Source organism: Carassius auratus, unplaced genomic scaffold (assembly GCF_003368295.1).
Source record: "Carassius auratus strain Wakin unplaced genomic scaffold, ASM336829v1 scaf_tig00002576, whole genome shotgun sequence".
Lineage (NCBI taxonomy): Eukaryota > Metazoa > Chordata > Actinopteri > Cypriniformes > Cyprinidae > Carassius > Carassius auratus.
The window spans coordinates 589947-608341 of record NW_020523459.1 but is presented as its reverse complement, the minus strand read 5'-3'; the positions used below and the strand labels follow the sequence as shown (position 1 = coordinate 608341).

Sequence of the window (18395 nt, the reverse complement as noted above, 5' to 3'; positions counted from 1 at the left end):
CACACCTTTTTTTTATTACAATTTGAGCATTTTGCTCATTTACTGTTGTTTTTATGGGTACAAAACATGTATAAATGTTTAAAACTAAACAAGCCTATATTGATTGCAAATCTGTCAGTCTCTACCTGAGACTCAGATTTAGAAACAAAACATTTAGCTTTTCCTTGTTAAAAATGGAGTGTACATACTGTACTGTCGTGTTTTCTTGACTAGACAATAGTTGTGCTGCTTATAATGTTCAGTGTATGCCTATAATCCACACTTGTATTACTATAACTGTCGTTGTTCCTGTTTGTAAATACAGTGATTATTATTTCCTGTGCTGTTTTAGAAAGGTTTTGGAGGATTTGTTCATTTTCTGCTTAAGCATCACATTAGATCTACTGTATTATGAGTTCAGAGAGCCCACTTTCATTTCAAACAGAACACAGAACAAACCATGTAAAAACAATGAAATAATACATTTATATTTATGTAGTGACCGATAGAGGTTGTTCTTACGTCGTCTCTCCCTTTTCCCACCTTTAACTAACCAAACATTATACACATACGATTTTTAAACAACTGCAGTAGAAAATAACAATAATAAACAAAACAATAAATGTTTCATTTTAAATTATAAAGCCCCTTACAGAATGCAAAGAAACAAGAAAAAAGCCCAAAACATTTCACAGTTTTACAGTCTATACCTGCAATGATATGATGGGTCAGACAAAGTACCTCTAAAAACTAAAAAGCCCTTTTGAACCCTGTTAGTGCAACAACTTGTGTTGTAATGCTACCTCTTCAAGTCTAGTGATTTCAGCATTTACTTAAAAAGAAAAAAAAATCTCCCCCAACCAATGACAATTCAAATGTGTTTCTCTGTAACTGACAGGGAACAGCAGAAAAGGTGGTTCTTCTGTGGTTCTTCAAACTTAGACGTTCCCTTTGGTCTGGACAGGCCACTGAAACCCCAACCTCAGGTGGACCAAGTGACTAGTTTCTAGTTTGCTGAAACAAAAACAAAAAAAAACACACAAAAATCCACACGCATGTTACTTTCTGATTGAGTGTCTGTGCTTTTTCTTCTCCTCAAGTAATGAGGAATAAAAACTAAAGTTTAAACTAGAGTTTTAATGCCTTTACACAAGCACTCGTCAACATCTGTGTCTACTGCGTCATTTCAGACTGTCAAACACTAGCATGGACTAGAATTGTCATCTTTTAGACAAAGAAATGTCTGCCAAAAAAATTAAAAGCGCAAGAGTAAGCTGTACATTGTATGTGCGTGTACAGTATATACAGTAATGTACTGTACTGCTGACAAAATTTGTGTCATGCGTGTAAGCATAAAACTGTTATACTTTGGGCTTTGTTCACGTGCTTGTTGGCACGACAGATACACAATGTATCACACCTTGTTGTGTTGTGCTAGATTATGAAAAGAAAAGAACAGTTCACATTACCTTCTTTTTGAACTCCCATTATTTGATTGTCAAGGCAATGTATGTGTTGTCAACACCTGTAATAAAAATATAACTTGTCAGAAAAAGAAAGACAAATACTTAAATATTTTTTGAAATCACATAGCTATACTTACAGGTCCTGCTCTCTCGCTCCAGTCCAGTGGGTTTACTCACTCTGTTGCAGTAAACTTTGGCAACAATCAGAATAGCACATGTCGCCAACACAAACGTCAAACCGGATACCAGTAAACTGATGACCACCGGGCTCATCACCGGATCCACTTCTACTTAGAAAAAAAAACAGCAAACCAAATTAAGGTCAAGTGCATAAATGTCCTTAAAGTTAAGTAAAACTGAAAAAGCGACAGGTCACAGATCTGCCACAGGATAAAAAAGGAAAATGTGACTTTTTAATCCCACAATGTTTTTTACCTTATCTCTCATAATTAGAACTTTTTACCCCTCATAAATCTGTTTGCATCTTGCAATCCTGACTTTTTTTTCAGAACTCTAAAATGTAATTGGGAATTTTATGTATTATGATTTGTGCCATAAAAAGTTTCTCTCCTCTTTTTTTTTATTCTGTGGTGTAAACAAGCTTCCATATGAGTGTAATGCATTATCAGTGAAAACAAAATACATTGATGAATATGAATCATTTAGAAAGTAGATGTAATAGAAAATAGAGGGCAAGCCGAGGCTGGCAGCACACAACTCACCTCGAATAGAGATGGGTAAAGGCTGACTCTCCCTCGAGGTAAATGTGCGTTCTCCAGTCTGGACCTTGTAAAGACAGCAGTAGTAGCCCTCATTATTGGACTGGGCATTGGGGAAGGTAAAAGTAACGGAGGGAGCGAGGGCTGGCAGAGAGTGCCGGACAGTCCCGTTGGGCCTGATGAGCCGCAGCTGAAAGGATCCTCCTGGATACTGAGGCTCAGTGAAGCAGGTGACGTTAAAACTGTGGCTCCGGGTGACCCATCCTAGCCCGGCCTCAGGAGACGTGTTGTACCAGATTTGGGGAGTGTGAATCTCCACTGAGAACAAGTAATAAAAGTTAGACTTGGACTTTAAGCTCTCGATTACCACTTTAGCACAAGATGTGACTTACAGACGGTGATGTTAATGAAGTTGCTGTGTGAAGAATATCCTGAGGGAGTGTTTCCCAGTTTGTTGCGTGTCCTGTAGAGACAGCTGTAGCTGCCCTGGTGAGTGATTTCCAGGTCTGACAGGACCAGATCCACCGTCATTTGCCTGGGATCAACTCTCTTGGTCACTAGCGGAATGTCCACACCTCTTTTGTACAGTTGGAAGTCAACGACGGACTGCCAGTATGGGGCAGTGCATTTAAAGTGAACGGACTCTCCGGCTGAGAAGGTGTAGAGGTGAGACTGAATTGACAAGGTTGGTGTTAGAAGTTTTCCTGGATGGAGAACAAAAATGATGAACAACTACAAACAAACACAGGTTACGTAAAACAAAATATAAATCTTTCAAACGCTCTCATACCTGTGCACTCCACTCCAGCATCTTCATTGTGTGTACACACGTCATCATTGGGGAAGCGTTCACACAGATCCAGGGCAAACTCGTCACCCGTGCATTTCACATTCCTCCACAGCACCTCTCCACCGGGCCGTCCGAAACGAGCGCCACCTGGAATGTCCAACACAAAGCCGCAGTCGAGCTCTCTACAAACCACTGCGGCATCCTCCAGATCCCAACCACGCCGGCACACAGTGCCCCACTGATGCCCATGCCGCACCTCCACTCTACCCGAGCACCGCTCACCCGGTTTCTCATTCACAAGTCTGGTGATCGGGTCGTCTGTGGAAATAATGGGAATAAACCAGTGTTGTTATCCTTAGCTGAAACAAAAAACAAAACAAAGACAAGTAATAATAATACAATTAAGAGAAATACTACAATTATTGAAGATGAAACTTAAAATACAAATTGAAATAATGAAAGAAAGCTAAATAGTAATATAAAACTAATAAAGCACATAAAAAAATGAAATTAAAACGTATGATTAAAAGTAAAACCAACTTCTAAATATCAATAAGAATGATCAATAGCTTAGAATAAAGCTTTTAAGACTTCCATCCACAGAATGTTTTGACAAAAAAAAGTACGTATTAGAGAAGTTGTTGCCTAGTGGTTAGCGAGTTTGACTCCTAACCCTAGGGTTGTGGGTTCGAGTCTCGGGCCAGCAGTACCACAACCTAGGTGCCCTCGAGCAAGGCACCGGACCCCCACTGCTCTGTGTGTGTGTTCACTGCTGTGTGTGTGCACTTTGAATGGGTTAAATGCAGAGCACAAATTCTTAGTATGGGTCACCATACTTGGCTGTTTGTCATGACACTTTCATATACATATGTGTTATATACGTTGTGTATTTCTTGAAGGGGACCATCACATTTGGGAATCCTTGAAATATAATAGTAGCCTTTGAAAACCCCAACTGTAGACAACAACATAGTCAAGTCAATAACTCACCAAAGGCATGAACATCTTCAACAGAAACAGTGCATCCTGTTAAAAATGACAATAGTTAAGGGTATGTTAAAATATTTACATATTCATTCCAAAATTAAGAAACATTTTGCATGTTTTTGGGCTTTTGATTATCTGTAATTATACATGTTTCAAATGTACTATGGTTGCAGTTTCTGACAATGTTCAGGTATCGCTTATATATTTTATAAGAGAAATATAGGAAAATTAATATACATATTACATTTCACTAACCAAGCATTACCAGGCCCAGAAGAATCCTCGACATTGTAGATTTCCCGTGTAAGGCCAGGGCTTTAGGATCATTTAATAACTAAATGTCAGCAATCCAAAAGCTGACGGTTCCAGTGAGAGGAGGACCAGGGGCAAGTTGATGCATATCACTTCAGTCTACTTGCTTACTAGCACTTCTGAATGCCTAAACTGTTCCTGTTCACGTCCATTTGATTTATACAAATACATTATCTATCATAACTCATGCTTAAAAGCATAATATTCGATAAATGCAAATAGCACATAACAATGTAGATACAATGTAGATAAAACTGTAGAATCGAACGGCTACTATGCTAGCATTGTTGTCCTAAGGTAAAGCCAGTTATTCGCAGAGCGAGAAATAACGTTGTATTTACAAAGCATTATCGAATAAATCTGTAGTTAGTAACGCTCTGTGAGCGGATGTTCCTCAACGTCATAATGCAGACTAGCGACGTCCGATTCGTGAATGAGTCAATCTTTTGAATCGGATCTTTTCATTAAAAAACTTTCCAAACAAACTGAAACAGAACGAAACAACTCACAAGGGCATTTGCAGTGAAAAGTAACTTTTTATTGTACGTCAAAAAAAATTACAAATACACACACGAGTTTGTTTTTAATAAATTATTACATTACAGATAACGTTTGAAAAAACTAAAAATAAAGTTATTCAGACTAGACTTAAATGAATGTTAAATGCAGATTCTATCTCGTTTCTACATGACTTATTCTCATGAGCTGAAACATGGCTAATGACACATTAAATTACATAAACAGCCTTATTAATAAACGTAATAAACAGCATGTATTGTAATGTAACTGGGACTACGTGATGACGTATACATCGGACGCACAAGACGTCTTTTTAACTGATTCTTTGAAATGAACTGTTCATATGAGTCGATTCGAAGAAATGAGTCAGACGTCCCATTACTCACATAAGAGGAAAAAAAGGCTTAGACATGGAAAAATAACACACATAGATACAATTTACTGACAATATAAATTTTTATATCACCCAGCTATGAGATCTACAGTATTACAATTTTATGAATCAAACTGACAGTTAAAATATAATAAATTAGTATTAGTTGGAACATTAGAACCCTAACGTTTACATAAGAAGGGTGGTGAACCGTTTTGATTAACGATACAGTGGTAAGAATTTAAGTGAATAAGCTTGTAGCGACATCATGCGAATCAACTGAGAATTACAACACTTACAGTTTTACCTTTAACTTTATTCTCCAAAACACTAAACCTCTGAAGGGTCGCGTCGAGTCTACATTTGACTAATAATATATTTTGTTACAGTATTTATTAAAATACTGTAATAAATATTTGTTCAAATTAGTTATTAAAAAATACAACTGTTTGTTCATTGTTTTCAGGTCCAGTTTTACAACAGATAGGCTACAATTTTTTTTACTTTGATAAATTATTAATAAATACTTGAAATTAACATGAAATAAGATGAATAAATGCTTAAGAAGTATATTTCATTATTAGTTCATGTTAACTACAGTACTTAACTAATGTTAACAAATTCAAACTTATTGTAAAGTGCACCTGATATTAAGACATTGACTTTTACATACAATACAGTGTTATAGAAAGCTACAGCATAAAGATTTACGAAAAATAAATAAATAAATAAACAGACATTCATAAATAAATAAAACCCCGCGCAATTATTTAATTGACACTTGCTTTAAGGTGGGAGTCAAACAAGACATGTTACTAGAGACTTTAACCCGAAAAGCAAGAGTTCAACAGCTCAAACAAGCTTGTTCCTTGTTGAGTTCACGTTCCCTATTCAAATCATGCAACTTCTAAATATTTTTCTTAATTTTAATTACATTAGATCCCAAATTCACATAGTTTAGACAATGAGGGGGTGACCCCACTATTGAAGCAGGTCATCACTAAGGATATTTCTCGTTTAATAATATTATTAACAATAAAATTAAATAATAAATATTAAAAATTAACTTTCTTAAGAAGTGCAGGAGTTCAGGAGTAGTTTTCAGCCCGGCCACGTGCATCATTCCGAGCACAACTGTTTCTTCCCTCACCGACCTACTTCAGATTAATTGGATAAGCATTCAGTCTCTACCGAGAGAGAAAACGAGAGCGAGACCTGCTGGACCCACACAATGCAAACCGTTATCCACCTGCAAACAACCCGTGCACGTTCTTCGCTGACGTCACGGCGGATGGACTAATACTATTATAATAGAACAACCGTCGCGCTGTTCTATCATGACGTTGTAAAGCGTACTTTGGAAAATGTCCTCGCGACAGCGCCTCATAAAATGCATGGAGTGTCCCACGGCAGCGTAGTCGAACAACAGGTGGATTCTGAGGCCAGTCCAGACCTGGAAGTAGCCATACTTCTGTGTCTCTCCGCCCCTATGAGTAACCACAGCAAAGACGCCGAAAAAGCCAGAGTACCGGAAAGAAGCTGAACGAAACGCTATCGATATGGATCATTTCAACGGTGACGTGACATTAGGAGCATTGCGGACAAGATGGGCCACTTACACGGTTCATTCGGAATTATGTCTCTGTACATCTGATATATTCTAACACACAGAGGCTGTTTATTTGTAGACTTTTGTAGTCATGCCTGTCAGTAACGGATCGATGATGGAGTTGCGCTCGGGATATGTGAAAGTAAAGGCGCATTACGGAGGGTGAGTGTTGGAAACTTTCACAGGGTTAATGTTTAAAGTTGGCCTGCTTTGCTGTGACGTCAAAGGTCGGAATATGCCTGGCGTTTGGCAGTTTAATGCAAACGCACTCCCACACCTGACAAACTTTGACATCTTGACTGTTTTAATACTTCTTCAACATAAGATCGATTTTTAAACAAGCATATTTTACATCTTAGAGACGTTGTCAGGTGAGGCAGTTTAAAACAATGCGGTTCACAATATCAGGCAAGCCGTAAAACATCCAGGCCTTTTTTTTGCCAATATGAAGTAATGAGTTAAATCCACTGATCTATTATAGAGATGTTTCATATATAGATCAGTGGTTAAATCTAAATTATTATATTCTTAATCTCTTAAATATTAGCTATTGAAAAATATTTTTAAAGGCAAGATCAGTTATAAAAATGTAAACGTTTTACATATAAAGAAATTATAAATATTCTTGAAAATAATAATAATAATTAAAAAAAGACTCCAAAGCTGTTTTATTTTGCTAGGAGCAGGTTGGCATTTCATGGGTGCCTCCATATTGACATCACATGACCAGCCATGAAATGCATTTGACCAAGATGCTGGTATGTTTTGATCAGCTAAAAGTAAACAATAACTTGCTGAGTGCTTCTTTAAATCTGAAATGTTGTAGGCTGAAGGTTGTGCTATTATTGCCATTTGTTGCTTAACACATCTCTCCTTTTTTATTGCATATAGTTGGCTGTAGCATATTTTTTTTTAAGGGGATTTTTATTAGTATTATAAAAGGCAAGTTTCAGTCTTCATAATTCATAAAAATAATCTAGTAGATTACTTATAATAATACCATAAACTTTGTTTTATTTTCCGATGCTACACATGACTTGAGTTGACTGGACTGGTTTGGACCTCTACTGTGTCTTCTGTCATTATGCATTTTAACAAAAACATTGAATTGTTTCCAATTGATGATCCTCTTCTGGCTTTAAAATCTAGGCTTTATATTTTGTTTAGACGTCCTTGGCTGAAAGTGGCCATGATGTAAGCAAGATAACACAAACATGCACCGTCTGCATACATCACCATGAGTCATTGTTATTAATCAAATCATCACTCAAAGACGAACAGCTTCAGTGCACAGCGGGTGATAAATAACGCCATACGCCCACCCTTTAGTCAACAATGTGAATGATATAGGTTCATTTCGAAACCTCTTTGTCTAAGTCGTAATAGCATTCATAAGGGGAAAGTTCACCCCAAAAATGAACATTTTGTCTTGATTTACTCACCCTCATGTTGTTCCAAACCTGTATGAATTTCTTACTTCTGCTGAAAGAAGATATTTTAAAGAATGTTGGTAACTTAATAGTTGCTGGCAGCCATTGAAAAAAAATACTGTGGTGGCTACCAGCAACTTTTTGGTTACCAACATTCTTCAAAATATCTTCTTTTGCCTTCAACAGATGAAAGATATTCATAAAGGTGAGTAAATTATGATATTATTTTTTTTGTTGGTGCATTTTTGGGTGAACTTTCCCTTTAAGGAATTCATTCAAAAATTACAAATCTTTCATTATTTATAAAAAATTCTATGACCCAAAAATATCAATTACCCACCCTCATTCATTTTTGGGTGAACTATCCCTTTAACCCTTATCTTGGTGACAACTGGTAGTAATATTAACTTTCACAAAATAAATTAAAGGAGAAGGTACCGAACAAATTTGGTCGTTTAGGTAATATTTATGCTATTTTACGTGGAGAAAAATGAAATCAGCTGCGTATGATTGTATTTTACTCTTTTGTTTGAAATATAGTATTTAACTTCATGACTTATTTGGGTGATCAAACAACAAGGAACATAGTTTCTTCACTTTATGTTATATTAATACTCATCTCTAGACTGGTTGTTTCAGGAAATTAATATTGTATAAGCATTTTGTAGATAGAAGCATGAGATAATGCACCATAACTAAATGTTTAACTGCTTAGATGTGCTTTACATATTACAGTATGTCCTGCATTTTCAGTGGGTGGAGATACAGTAGACTTTTGATTCAAGAGCACAATTATCTGATGGCATGCCAGTAAACCTGCTGTAGGAAGTGAAGAGTTCCTCAGTGTCTGTGGAAGTGTGAATTTCTCTCTTACATTAGTGTGTAAATGGTTCTCTGAATTTGGGTCAGGCTTTTCGGAGCGTTTTTTGAAAGCCTTGGTGATTCCCACTTCTAAAAATGTTTTAGAGGAAGTTAACACCAGGCGGGACAGAAATTTTGATGACAGGCTGCGAACCTGAGCCAAGTTATAAGCTACAACAATCGCACTTCTTCACAGAATCCAGGCATTGTTTATTTGAGCATAGGCCTCTAGGTTTCAGCCCAAGATGATTCTTTGTTGAGCAATCAAGAGATAGATTAGACTGTTTTAAATAGCTCATCTTAGAAGGAGGAATTACTGGATACCCAACATTGTTGACACTGTTAGTCACTGGAAGTGTCACATTTGGTAGCTTTGTACATTTTTAATTAGACAGATGTTTGTAATGCTGGTAAAAAGTGCTTTGAGGCTGTTTTACCATGCATAAAATGCCCCTATGGTGACTCACTGACAGCCCTATGCTATGCAAATGATAAAAAAGTGTCAGGGGAGAGGCTTGGACTGTTTTTGTTTTTAGCTGATCAGAAATACTTTTTGCTTGTCAATAATTGTGCATATGTGACCCTGGACCACAAAACCAGTTTTAAGTGTCATTTTTTTCAAAATTAAGATTTATGCGTCATCTGAAAGATGAACAAATAAGGTTTCCATTGATGTATGGTTTGTTAGGATAGGACAACATTTGGCAGAGATAAACTACTTTAATATCTGGAATCTGAGGGTGCAAAAAAATATAAATACTGAGAAAATCGCCTTTAAATGTGTCCAAATTAATTACTAGCAATGTTTAACTAATCAAACTAATCAAAAATTATATTTTGATATATTTACTGTAAATAGACGTAACTGGAAATTTACTAAATATCTTCATGGAACGTGATCTTTACTAAATATCCTAATAATTTTTAGCTTAAAAGAAAAATTTATAATTTTGACCCATACAATGTTTTTTTGGCCCTTGCTAAAAACATACCCCACAACTTAAGATTTTATGGTATTTTTACATAATTAACCATAAACAAACCATCAGTTTAATATCTTAGTAATACACTGAATCGTTAACTTTGAACAATGTCAGAAAAACTGTGTAAACACTTTACTCAACCATCAGCAGCCTGCCGTGCCAAGTGGGAATTGAACTTGGCAAGTATTTCTTATTTCCATTTCCACATCTGAACTATAGTCCAGGACTATAGATTTGATTTGATATAGCAACCACACAGACAGCACTGTAGATAAGGCTCACTGGTCATAAAACCACAAGTGAAACTTTATAATATTATCACAGTTCTCATGTTACCAATGACATTGTTTTTTTAATGCATTTAAGTGAGACGTCTGAATGCACTGAATGTTGTCTGAATTTGCTGGGAAGAAACATTAAATTCCTTGAATTCTGTGAATTTGAATTCTAAAATTTCAGTGCTAAGTTTAAACGACAGTAACATCATAACACAGGCTTAACATTATAAGCTTTTCTCTTCATGCAAATCTAGTCTGTGTGAATTTGAATATACTGTGTATCCAGTTCTGAACCTAATGACACCATTCCCTGTAGACAGGGCATTGTTTAAAATCTCTTGTGTGGGCTTTCTCAGGGGCTAGTTGTACTGTTTCAGGTGTCTTTTATGGTTGAGTCTGGTTACTCAATCAGAAATTAACAGGGTGTGTTCACGATAATTCAGCTTATGCATATGAGCTACAGCTGTTAAAAACCCAAAACTACCCCCCCCCCCCCAAAAAAAAAGGGTCAGGCCACATACTGTATGCACTGTAGTATCTGTTTACTGTGCAATTTATTTGATTAAACATAAACTACAAAACAATAATCTTGTGAAATATTATACAAATTTGAATGTTTTTTTTAATTGCCTTTTAAAATGAATGTTTTTTTTTTTTTTTTTATTAATAACCGTTACTCACGTCACATGCTTCTTTAGAAATTATTCTAATTTGGTGATACTCAGGAAATATTTCTTATTATTATGAAGATGTGCAGCTTAATATTTTTGTGTGAACCATGACGCGTTTTATTTAGGGACACATGATATTGGATTTTTGCCAATATCTGATATGCGAGTAATTTTCAACAAATTTTGGCCGATAGACGATGCCGATACAATATATAATTATTTTTAATTTTGGATAGTCTGTGGCAACAGCTAGAATCAAAGTTACTCCTCTTTTGTTTGCGTGAACATTTGGGCGGCGTTATGCAAGTTATCCCACATTGTGACATAGACATGTCGGGCGTGTTTAAACGAGGTATTTTAGGAAGGCGTGGATGAGTCTAAACTTTTTATAAAGAATATCACTATGGGTTTGTGACTTTAGTCTTCGCAACTATAGGGATCTTATCTATTCACAAACAGCTTGTAACACTCCAAAAATAATGGAAAATTACCCCTTTAATTAAAAGTAGGCCAACAGCGCCCCCTACGGAATTAAAGCTCCTTACTGAGCGGGCATTAGGACCCGGGGAGGCTGCTACTGTGCCCTATTACGGTTTACTCTATCATACACCAAAGGCTCACTTTGTGCTTTCACAGATTAAATGCAGCGAATCTAATCACCATTCAGGCAAAACTTTGCTTCAAGAATGACCCACAATGCTGATGTAATCTAATCGCTAACACACCTTGAGCACATGTGAGTTAATATATTCCTCTTATCGGCAAGACATATCGGCATAATTTTTCATTACAATGCCGATATTTACATTTAAAGTCATTATCATCAGCCAATTCCCATATTGGTCAGATAATATCATGAATCCCTAATTATATTCATTTTTTGGTGAATGAAAAGTTCAAAAGAACAACGTATATTTAAAATAGAAATCATCTTGTTACATTTATTTATCTTTAATGTCACTATTTGATTAATTTAATAAATAGTGTTAATTTCCAACTTCGTATTTTACGTTCATCATTATATTTGACATTCCTGTGTTTAGAAATGGCTGAATGTGGGGGTCTGTTGAGTACTATTAATTGTAACTTTTTGGATAGGGATGGGTCACAAAGGTCAATGTTTCATCCAAAAACAAACTTTCCAACAATTATTCTTATCCAATACACCATGATAGAACCATGCAGTACTATTTCTAAATGTTTCTTGCATAAATTATTATTATGCATCGTAAAAAGGTTTCGCTGCCTTTGTTAAATCAATACATTTGTTAAATTCCCTGATTATAATCTCCATTGCAAATTTTTTTCAGTATTTGGTTTGCTGAATCTCAGTATTTTCCTCAGAGGAGTTTATGTTGAAGTTGTGATGGCTGCAGGCTCACACCTTTGTCAAACGTTTAAGTTGCGATTTTTATGCTGTGACAAAGCAAAATGCCTAATGCATGTGCGATGACTGTGATCATTCACAAATCTAGACATATGATTAACTCTGAAATTCTTTATTTATCACCCCCCGCTCCTCTTTTATTCAGTGCAAATAACAGTATTTCCACACTTATGTTTTTTCTGTTTGTCTGGTATATTTCAGAACCACCCCTCTCTGCTTTAAAATGGAGTGAGAAATTAACACCTCTGAAATTACTTTATTTAACTGTTGGCATCCTCTGGGATGGTTAGCACTTATTAAAGGCAATCAGAAATGTTTCACATGGCTCGCTCTGGAATTTAATTTCCCTCCCTGCCTCTTCAGTTGCGTCAGTGCCGAGAGAGGCGCCATCCAAATGGCATCTGCTCAAGGGACTCCTAACATTTATCAGTTGATCAGGCTTTCAAGAGTAGTGCTGTAGGAGATCCTTTCACTTTCATATGGGCGCTGAGGATGGTGGGGGTCGGATGGAGCCATAAGGGCAGGGTGGCAGATGATGGACTCATGATGAAGATTCACCCGCTGAGGGGCAAGCTGCTACAGAGCTCATCTCCACAGAAAACACACACACAGTATATCTGACTTGTCATACATCACATTTTCCATATACAAAAGAACTGCGGGAGGTCTGTAGACAGATTTGATTTGTAAAACAGAAATTGTCTAAATGCTCTAAATAGTCAATGGTTTTAGATGACAGTACATTTTTCTTTAGCTTTTTATTAAGAAAAGTGTAAAAAGAAACATTGCAACTTAAAGCTCTTTGTATGATATATATATATATATATATATATATATATATATATATATATATATATATATAATTTGTGTACACACAGTTTTATTAGCATTTACTAAGGATGTAAAATGAAAGTAATAATACTAATATATATATATATATATATATATATATATATATATATATATAATTTGTGTACACACAGTTTTATTAGCATTTACTAAGGATGTAAAATGAAAGTAATAATACTAATAATAATAATATAATAATATATATATATATATATATATATATATATATATATATATATATAATTTGTGTACACACAGTTTTATTAGCATTTACTAAGGATGTAAAATGAAAGTAATAATACTAATAATAATAATATAATAATATATATATATATATATATATATATATATATATATATAATTTGTGTACACACAGTATTATTAGCATTTACTAAGGATGTAATACGACAGTAAGAATAATAAAATATTGTCTAAATTCTTTAAATAATCAACATTTCTTTTCATTTTCTTTTTCTTTAATAGGGTCAAAAAAGGTCAAAAGAAAAGAAATTGCACTTGAACCAAGATGTTTGTATAATTAGATAATGTAATATAGAAATATAAAGAAATAATATAATTTATAATAACTGATGACAGTTTATATAATTCATGATAAATCTGTTCGTTGTCACCGTAATTTAGCATTTAAAATAAAAGTAACAATAATGAAGATTAAAAAAATTAAGGTTATAGAGATATTTATGCGTTGTATTCACTGGCTTATTTTTTTTCTAAATGTGTTTTTTTTTTTCTTTAGCTTTTCAAAACAAAAAAACAATGCAATTGAGACGAGCTCTTTGTATGATTAGGTAAAAATGATTTATAACTGATGATAATCAATGTTGTTTTATGACTTTTTATAGAGGGTACTGTATATTCACTGGTTTATAGAACATTTTTGTAAATGTGAAGATTTTCTATAGGTTTTTATACTTTATTTATTTATTTATTTTAAATGTAGGCTTTAAAATATTTGTATGCTTGAAACAAACAGCGTTAAATGGTTTGATTGAGTGTAAAACATGAAACAACATTAAACAAATGTAGCCGCCTCTCTGTAATAGAGTATTTCAATCAAATCCAGGACAGGCCAAAGGCTGTTAACTGAGAAACTAGGTTAAGACTGGTTTATACTAATGTAATAATGTTTATAGTGTTATGAATGAAAGTTATCCTACTGTATTATTCAGGAGACAGTAGTTTTATTAGGGATGCACAATATACTGACAGATTATTAACATATATTTCCATTACAAAATGGTGTGGTTCCAGGATCAAGTCCTGATGCCCATGATGGCACTTTGAGGTCAGTGATGATTTAATCGTTTCTTAGTAATATGGTTGAACTTCTGTACACTGAAATACCCTTTCTGAACTGAACTGGACTGTGAGCACAGCACCCAAATCATGTTTTCTTCTACTTGGCTCTCTCTGAGGCAACACTTTTCTTGATGGAGTGTGAAATTGGGGCAGGGGCCAGACTAGGCAGCTGTGTGCTAGAGGTTTGAAAGAAAAGTCTCTTGTGTATCCAAACAGATGTGGCTTGTTTGGCTGTGGTGGGACTGTTTCAGGCCAGTGTTGCAAATTAAAGCTACAGAGCTCTTACATTTTGAATAAGAGATGCCTTCGCCATTCTTTTATTACGTTTTTGAGTTTTAGTATTTCAACCTAAATTTATTTATTTATTTTTGGTAGTTGCCAAGTCAACATTTCTCGTTTTCGTTTAACTTGTTATTTTATGTCAACTTTAATTCAATTACCGACAATTATTATTAAAATAGCAGCTCTGTTTCACTGATGGTAGGGATGGTCAAAACTAAATATTTTCCCCCCAAAATTTCCGACTAGTTAATGGCACTGCTGCTAAAAATACGTAAATCAAAAAAAGAAAAAATTTAGTTGACTTAACTAACTGACTAGTCAAGAATGTGTCTAAAATTTAGGCCTTGGTCTTTTATACTATAAAAGCATAAATCTGGTATCATTTGCCTGTAACCAAATTCATTCCAGTAAACAGAAAATAATTTTTAATTGTTCTCAGATCTGCATGAAGGTGCTTTTTTTGTTGTTGTTTTTGTAGGGACATGCTGATCTCTGACTTGGATTTGACTATGACATACACAGAGGTGTGTGAGGAGGTGAGAACGATGTGTGGGGTCCGAAAGGAGATGCCAATTACACTCAAGTGGATTGACGATGAAGGTAAATGACCTTTGAACTTTGGCTGCATTGAAGTCAGCAGAAAAGAGCAAGTTACAATGAATCGTTCACAGTAAGACCAGGAACCTGCATAAACAAGATTACATTTGATTTCAAAATATTTTAGTCACTTTTGGATATGAACGTCAGCTAAATCAGACACTTTAAAAAGTTTTGATAGCAGGGACCCCTAAATATGATGATTTCTCTTCAGCAAATGTAAAGAATTTATATTTGTATTATATTAGATTTATGATGTATATTTAAATTTAATAAATCTAAATTATTTATATTTAAACTTTTTTTTTTTAATCCTGGAGGTCTCCAACACAGTGTTGTTATTTTTAAGTAAAACTAAAACTGTTAAATTTAGTATTTATTTAGTATGTATTTATTTTCTTCATTTAAAATAAATATAAAATGAAAAACTTATTAGAAACTTAGAAAAGTTGCCTTTGCAAGTAACTGAAATAAGTTAAAGAGGTTTTAAAATTACTAAGACTAAAAGAGAAATAATCAATTATAAAATAAAAAAAATAATTAAATATAATACAAATTTTAACTTAACTTTTAAAAAAGAAAACTGAATATATAAAAAACTAATAAATTATATAGTATTTAAATAATACTAAAATAAATACTTTAGAATATAAATAATACTAAAAAACACTACCCAGGTCCCAGTTTGAATACTCCTGGGATAATGTCAACTATAAATGTTGAGTATATTTGTAATTTAGAGAGTAAAACTTTACTTTAACAGATGCAATATTGCCACCTATTTCCCCTTGATATTTTACAGTTTTTTTTTTTTTACGTTGCTGTTTCCCTTATCTTGTTTTTAGGTGACCCGTGTACCATCTCATCCCAGATGGAGCTGGAGGAAGCATTTCGGATCTACAACCGGAACGGATGCTCTGGACTCCTATTGCATGGTACTCATTCACTCAAAACATCTGAATCAACCTATTTCCCTCTTGTTTATTACATTTACAATTGTTCTAGTAGTAGAATGACTCTGTCTGTATTTTTATCCATCTATTTATAAATAACTGAATGCAGATTTAAACTACACAGCGGAAATCCACCAAACCACTCAAATTATCATGTGGTCACTACACAACTAAAGCACTTGATAAAAGTCAATTTTCTTTAGAAAATGGAGTATTTGCAATTAAGTGTATTTGCTGACCCTGACTACAGTAGATGAAACCACTGGACCGAGTCACACTCATTTCTCTTTGCCTTTCTTTCTTGGTCTAGTGTTCCCAAGCATTCCTGAAAAGCCTGGTATGCCGTGCCCAGGAGAGGACAGTGAGTCGAAAGTCTTCAAAGTCTTGCCATTTTCAACATTTTCATGTGCTCCTTGTTTAAAGTGGTCATTCAGTCTGCTACAGTCGCTCAATACAAGAAGCCGATTTAAAGTGATCTCTTACAAAAGTCTATCCCAGCAATAGTTTTGGTCTGTGCATTAACTTTTTACAGTTCACTGTTAAACAACTGTTTAACAATCTATATCAATACTGCGACTTTGTGATGTCATTTTGTACAAAATTAAGCTGGTCTCACTTTATATATGAGTTTGAAATAACATGAGCAACATTTTTTTTTGATGAGTTATTCCTTCAAGGTCTTGTAAAAGGGAAATAGATTCCATTTCATTGTTCTTAAGGTGAGATTTTATGGTGAAAAACAAGGCATCTCTCAGTGGGACTGTATAGCGCTCTGGTAACTGCACAGTAATCCTGTGTTAATGTGCACTTTTACTGCCCTGAAGGCCATACGGGACTAAACTGCTTAGTCAGGACCTTGTGCACAGTACGGCCGCTCCTTTCTGAAAGCCTTATGAATTCACGATCATGCTTGCCTATGGCACAGGCATGATAGATGCCGCCTGCATCATTCGTGTGTGTGAGACAGAGCTGTGTATTAATGGTTCCCTGGTGCATCTTGCATGTGTTTATATGCGTGTATGAGGAATGCTCCTAATATTTTGTGTAGTTATGGGTGTGTGTGATTTGCTTTGCATTACATACAGATGAAAGTACCTGGCATTTCTGTTCTTTGTCTGAATGATGCCTTCAGTACACTGTGAACATGTTCTTGTGTGGTTTGTACATGAGAAGTGTTGGTCTGACCCCTTTGATTGCTGTTCTGTAGGTACATAATGACTTGTAGCAGGCTGTTAACTTTTCTGTCTGCGTTTGTTTCTGTTCTGGTCCACCTTTTTTCTCTCCTTGTCAGCAGTCTGTGGGTGTTCTCTCAGAGGACGCAAGAGAGACCCTGAGACAGTGCCTATTTATAGAAGAACATAATTGACAGTATAAATAAAACAATGTATTGTGAGATAAAACTGTGTTTAAAGAACCTTTTTTCTAAAGTGACCAATTATCGCAATAAAACCAAAATCTCGATATGGTTTAATGTGATTATGAAGTCTCATAGGCTGCGATTTGATTGAATAAATATATGCACTGTGTTTCAGAGTGAAGCATGACGCTGTATTCTTTTCGCTCATGTTCCAGTATTTATTAGTGCGACTCGGTTTGCAGTAAATGCTGCTCTACATGGACTCATATCTGCAGGTGCTGCATGACTTCGTTTATAATGTTCATTTGGGAACATAACATGCACCAAAATGAGAAGCACTTATAAACCAGCTGTTGTCAGCATATTTACAAATGATAAAAATTAATTGAGTTTTAAAATATATATATGTATAATTATTTTTAGTCATATTGATATCCCAAGATCACAATTTTAAGGGCCCTACAAACAAGCACAGCAAACCTGGATCCTTTTTTAATTGCATTTATTATTATTATTATTATTATTATTATTATTATTATTATTATTATTATTATTGCAATTAGACTTTTCCCCCAAGAAAGTGGCTTTTAATAATGATGACCCACAGTTAGTAGTAACAAATAAAAATGACATTTTACTGTATTTGTATAGTTGTTATTTTTGAAACGATATA

The 18395-nt window shown here is 34.7% G+C and overlaps 2 protein-coding genes across 5 annotated transcripts in view; one reads left to right on the top strand and one right to left on the bottom strand.

The window, feature by feature from the left end:
• Positions 1 to 216: 216 nt before the first annotated feature.
• Positions 217 to 4674, bottom strand: LOC113069863 (deleted in malignant brain tumors 1 protein-like). 3 transcript variants are annotated; one of them, XM_026242943.1, is made up of 8 exons: positions 4197 to 4674; positions 3945 to 3980; positions 2955 to 3272; positions 2557 to 2868; positions 2168 to 2482; positions 1583 to 1732; positions 1449 to 1504; positions 217 to 993 (listed from the first exon to the last, which is right to left on the bottom strand). In XM_026242943.1, the coding sequence occupies exons 1-7, from the start codon at positions 4228 to 4230 to the stop codon at positions 1467 to 1469; spliced, it is 1203 nt and encodes a 400-aa protein (XP_026098728.1). In that variant the 5' UTR covers positions 4231 to 4674; the 3' UTR covers positions 217 to 993; positions 1449 to 1466. The 3 variants fall into 3 exon arrangements, with proteins under 3 accessions (XP_026098728.1, XP_026098729.1, XP_026098730.1); XM_026242944.1 differs by having other exon boundaries at positions 217 to 985; XM_026242945.1 differs by lacking the exon at positions 3945 to 3980.
• A 1668-nt stretch (positions 4675 to 6342) lies between these two features.
• The window catches only part of LOC113069862 (protein kinase C zeta type-like), a 91773-nt gene continuing 79720 nt past the window's right edge, over positions 6343 to 18395 (top strand). The window contains exons 1-4 of one of the 2 annotated variants that reach the window (XM_026242936.1): positions 6343 to 6916; positions 15294 to 15415; positions 16258 to 16347; positions 16676 to 16726. In XM_026242936.1, coding sequence (XP_026098721.1) covers positions 6846 to 6916; positions 15294 to 15415; positions 16258 to 16347; positions 16676 to 16726 — 334 coding nt within the window. In that variant the 5' untranslated portion in view covers positions 6343 to 6845. Of the gene's footprint in view, positions 6917 to 13689; positions 14520 to 15293; positions 15416 to 16257; positions 16348 to 16675; positions 16727 to 18395 lie in introns of those variants that run through there. The other variant, XM_026242937.1, reaches the window with a different exon arrangement.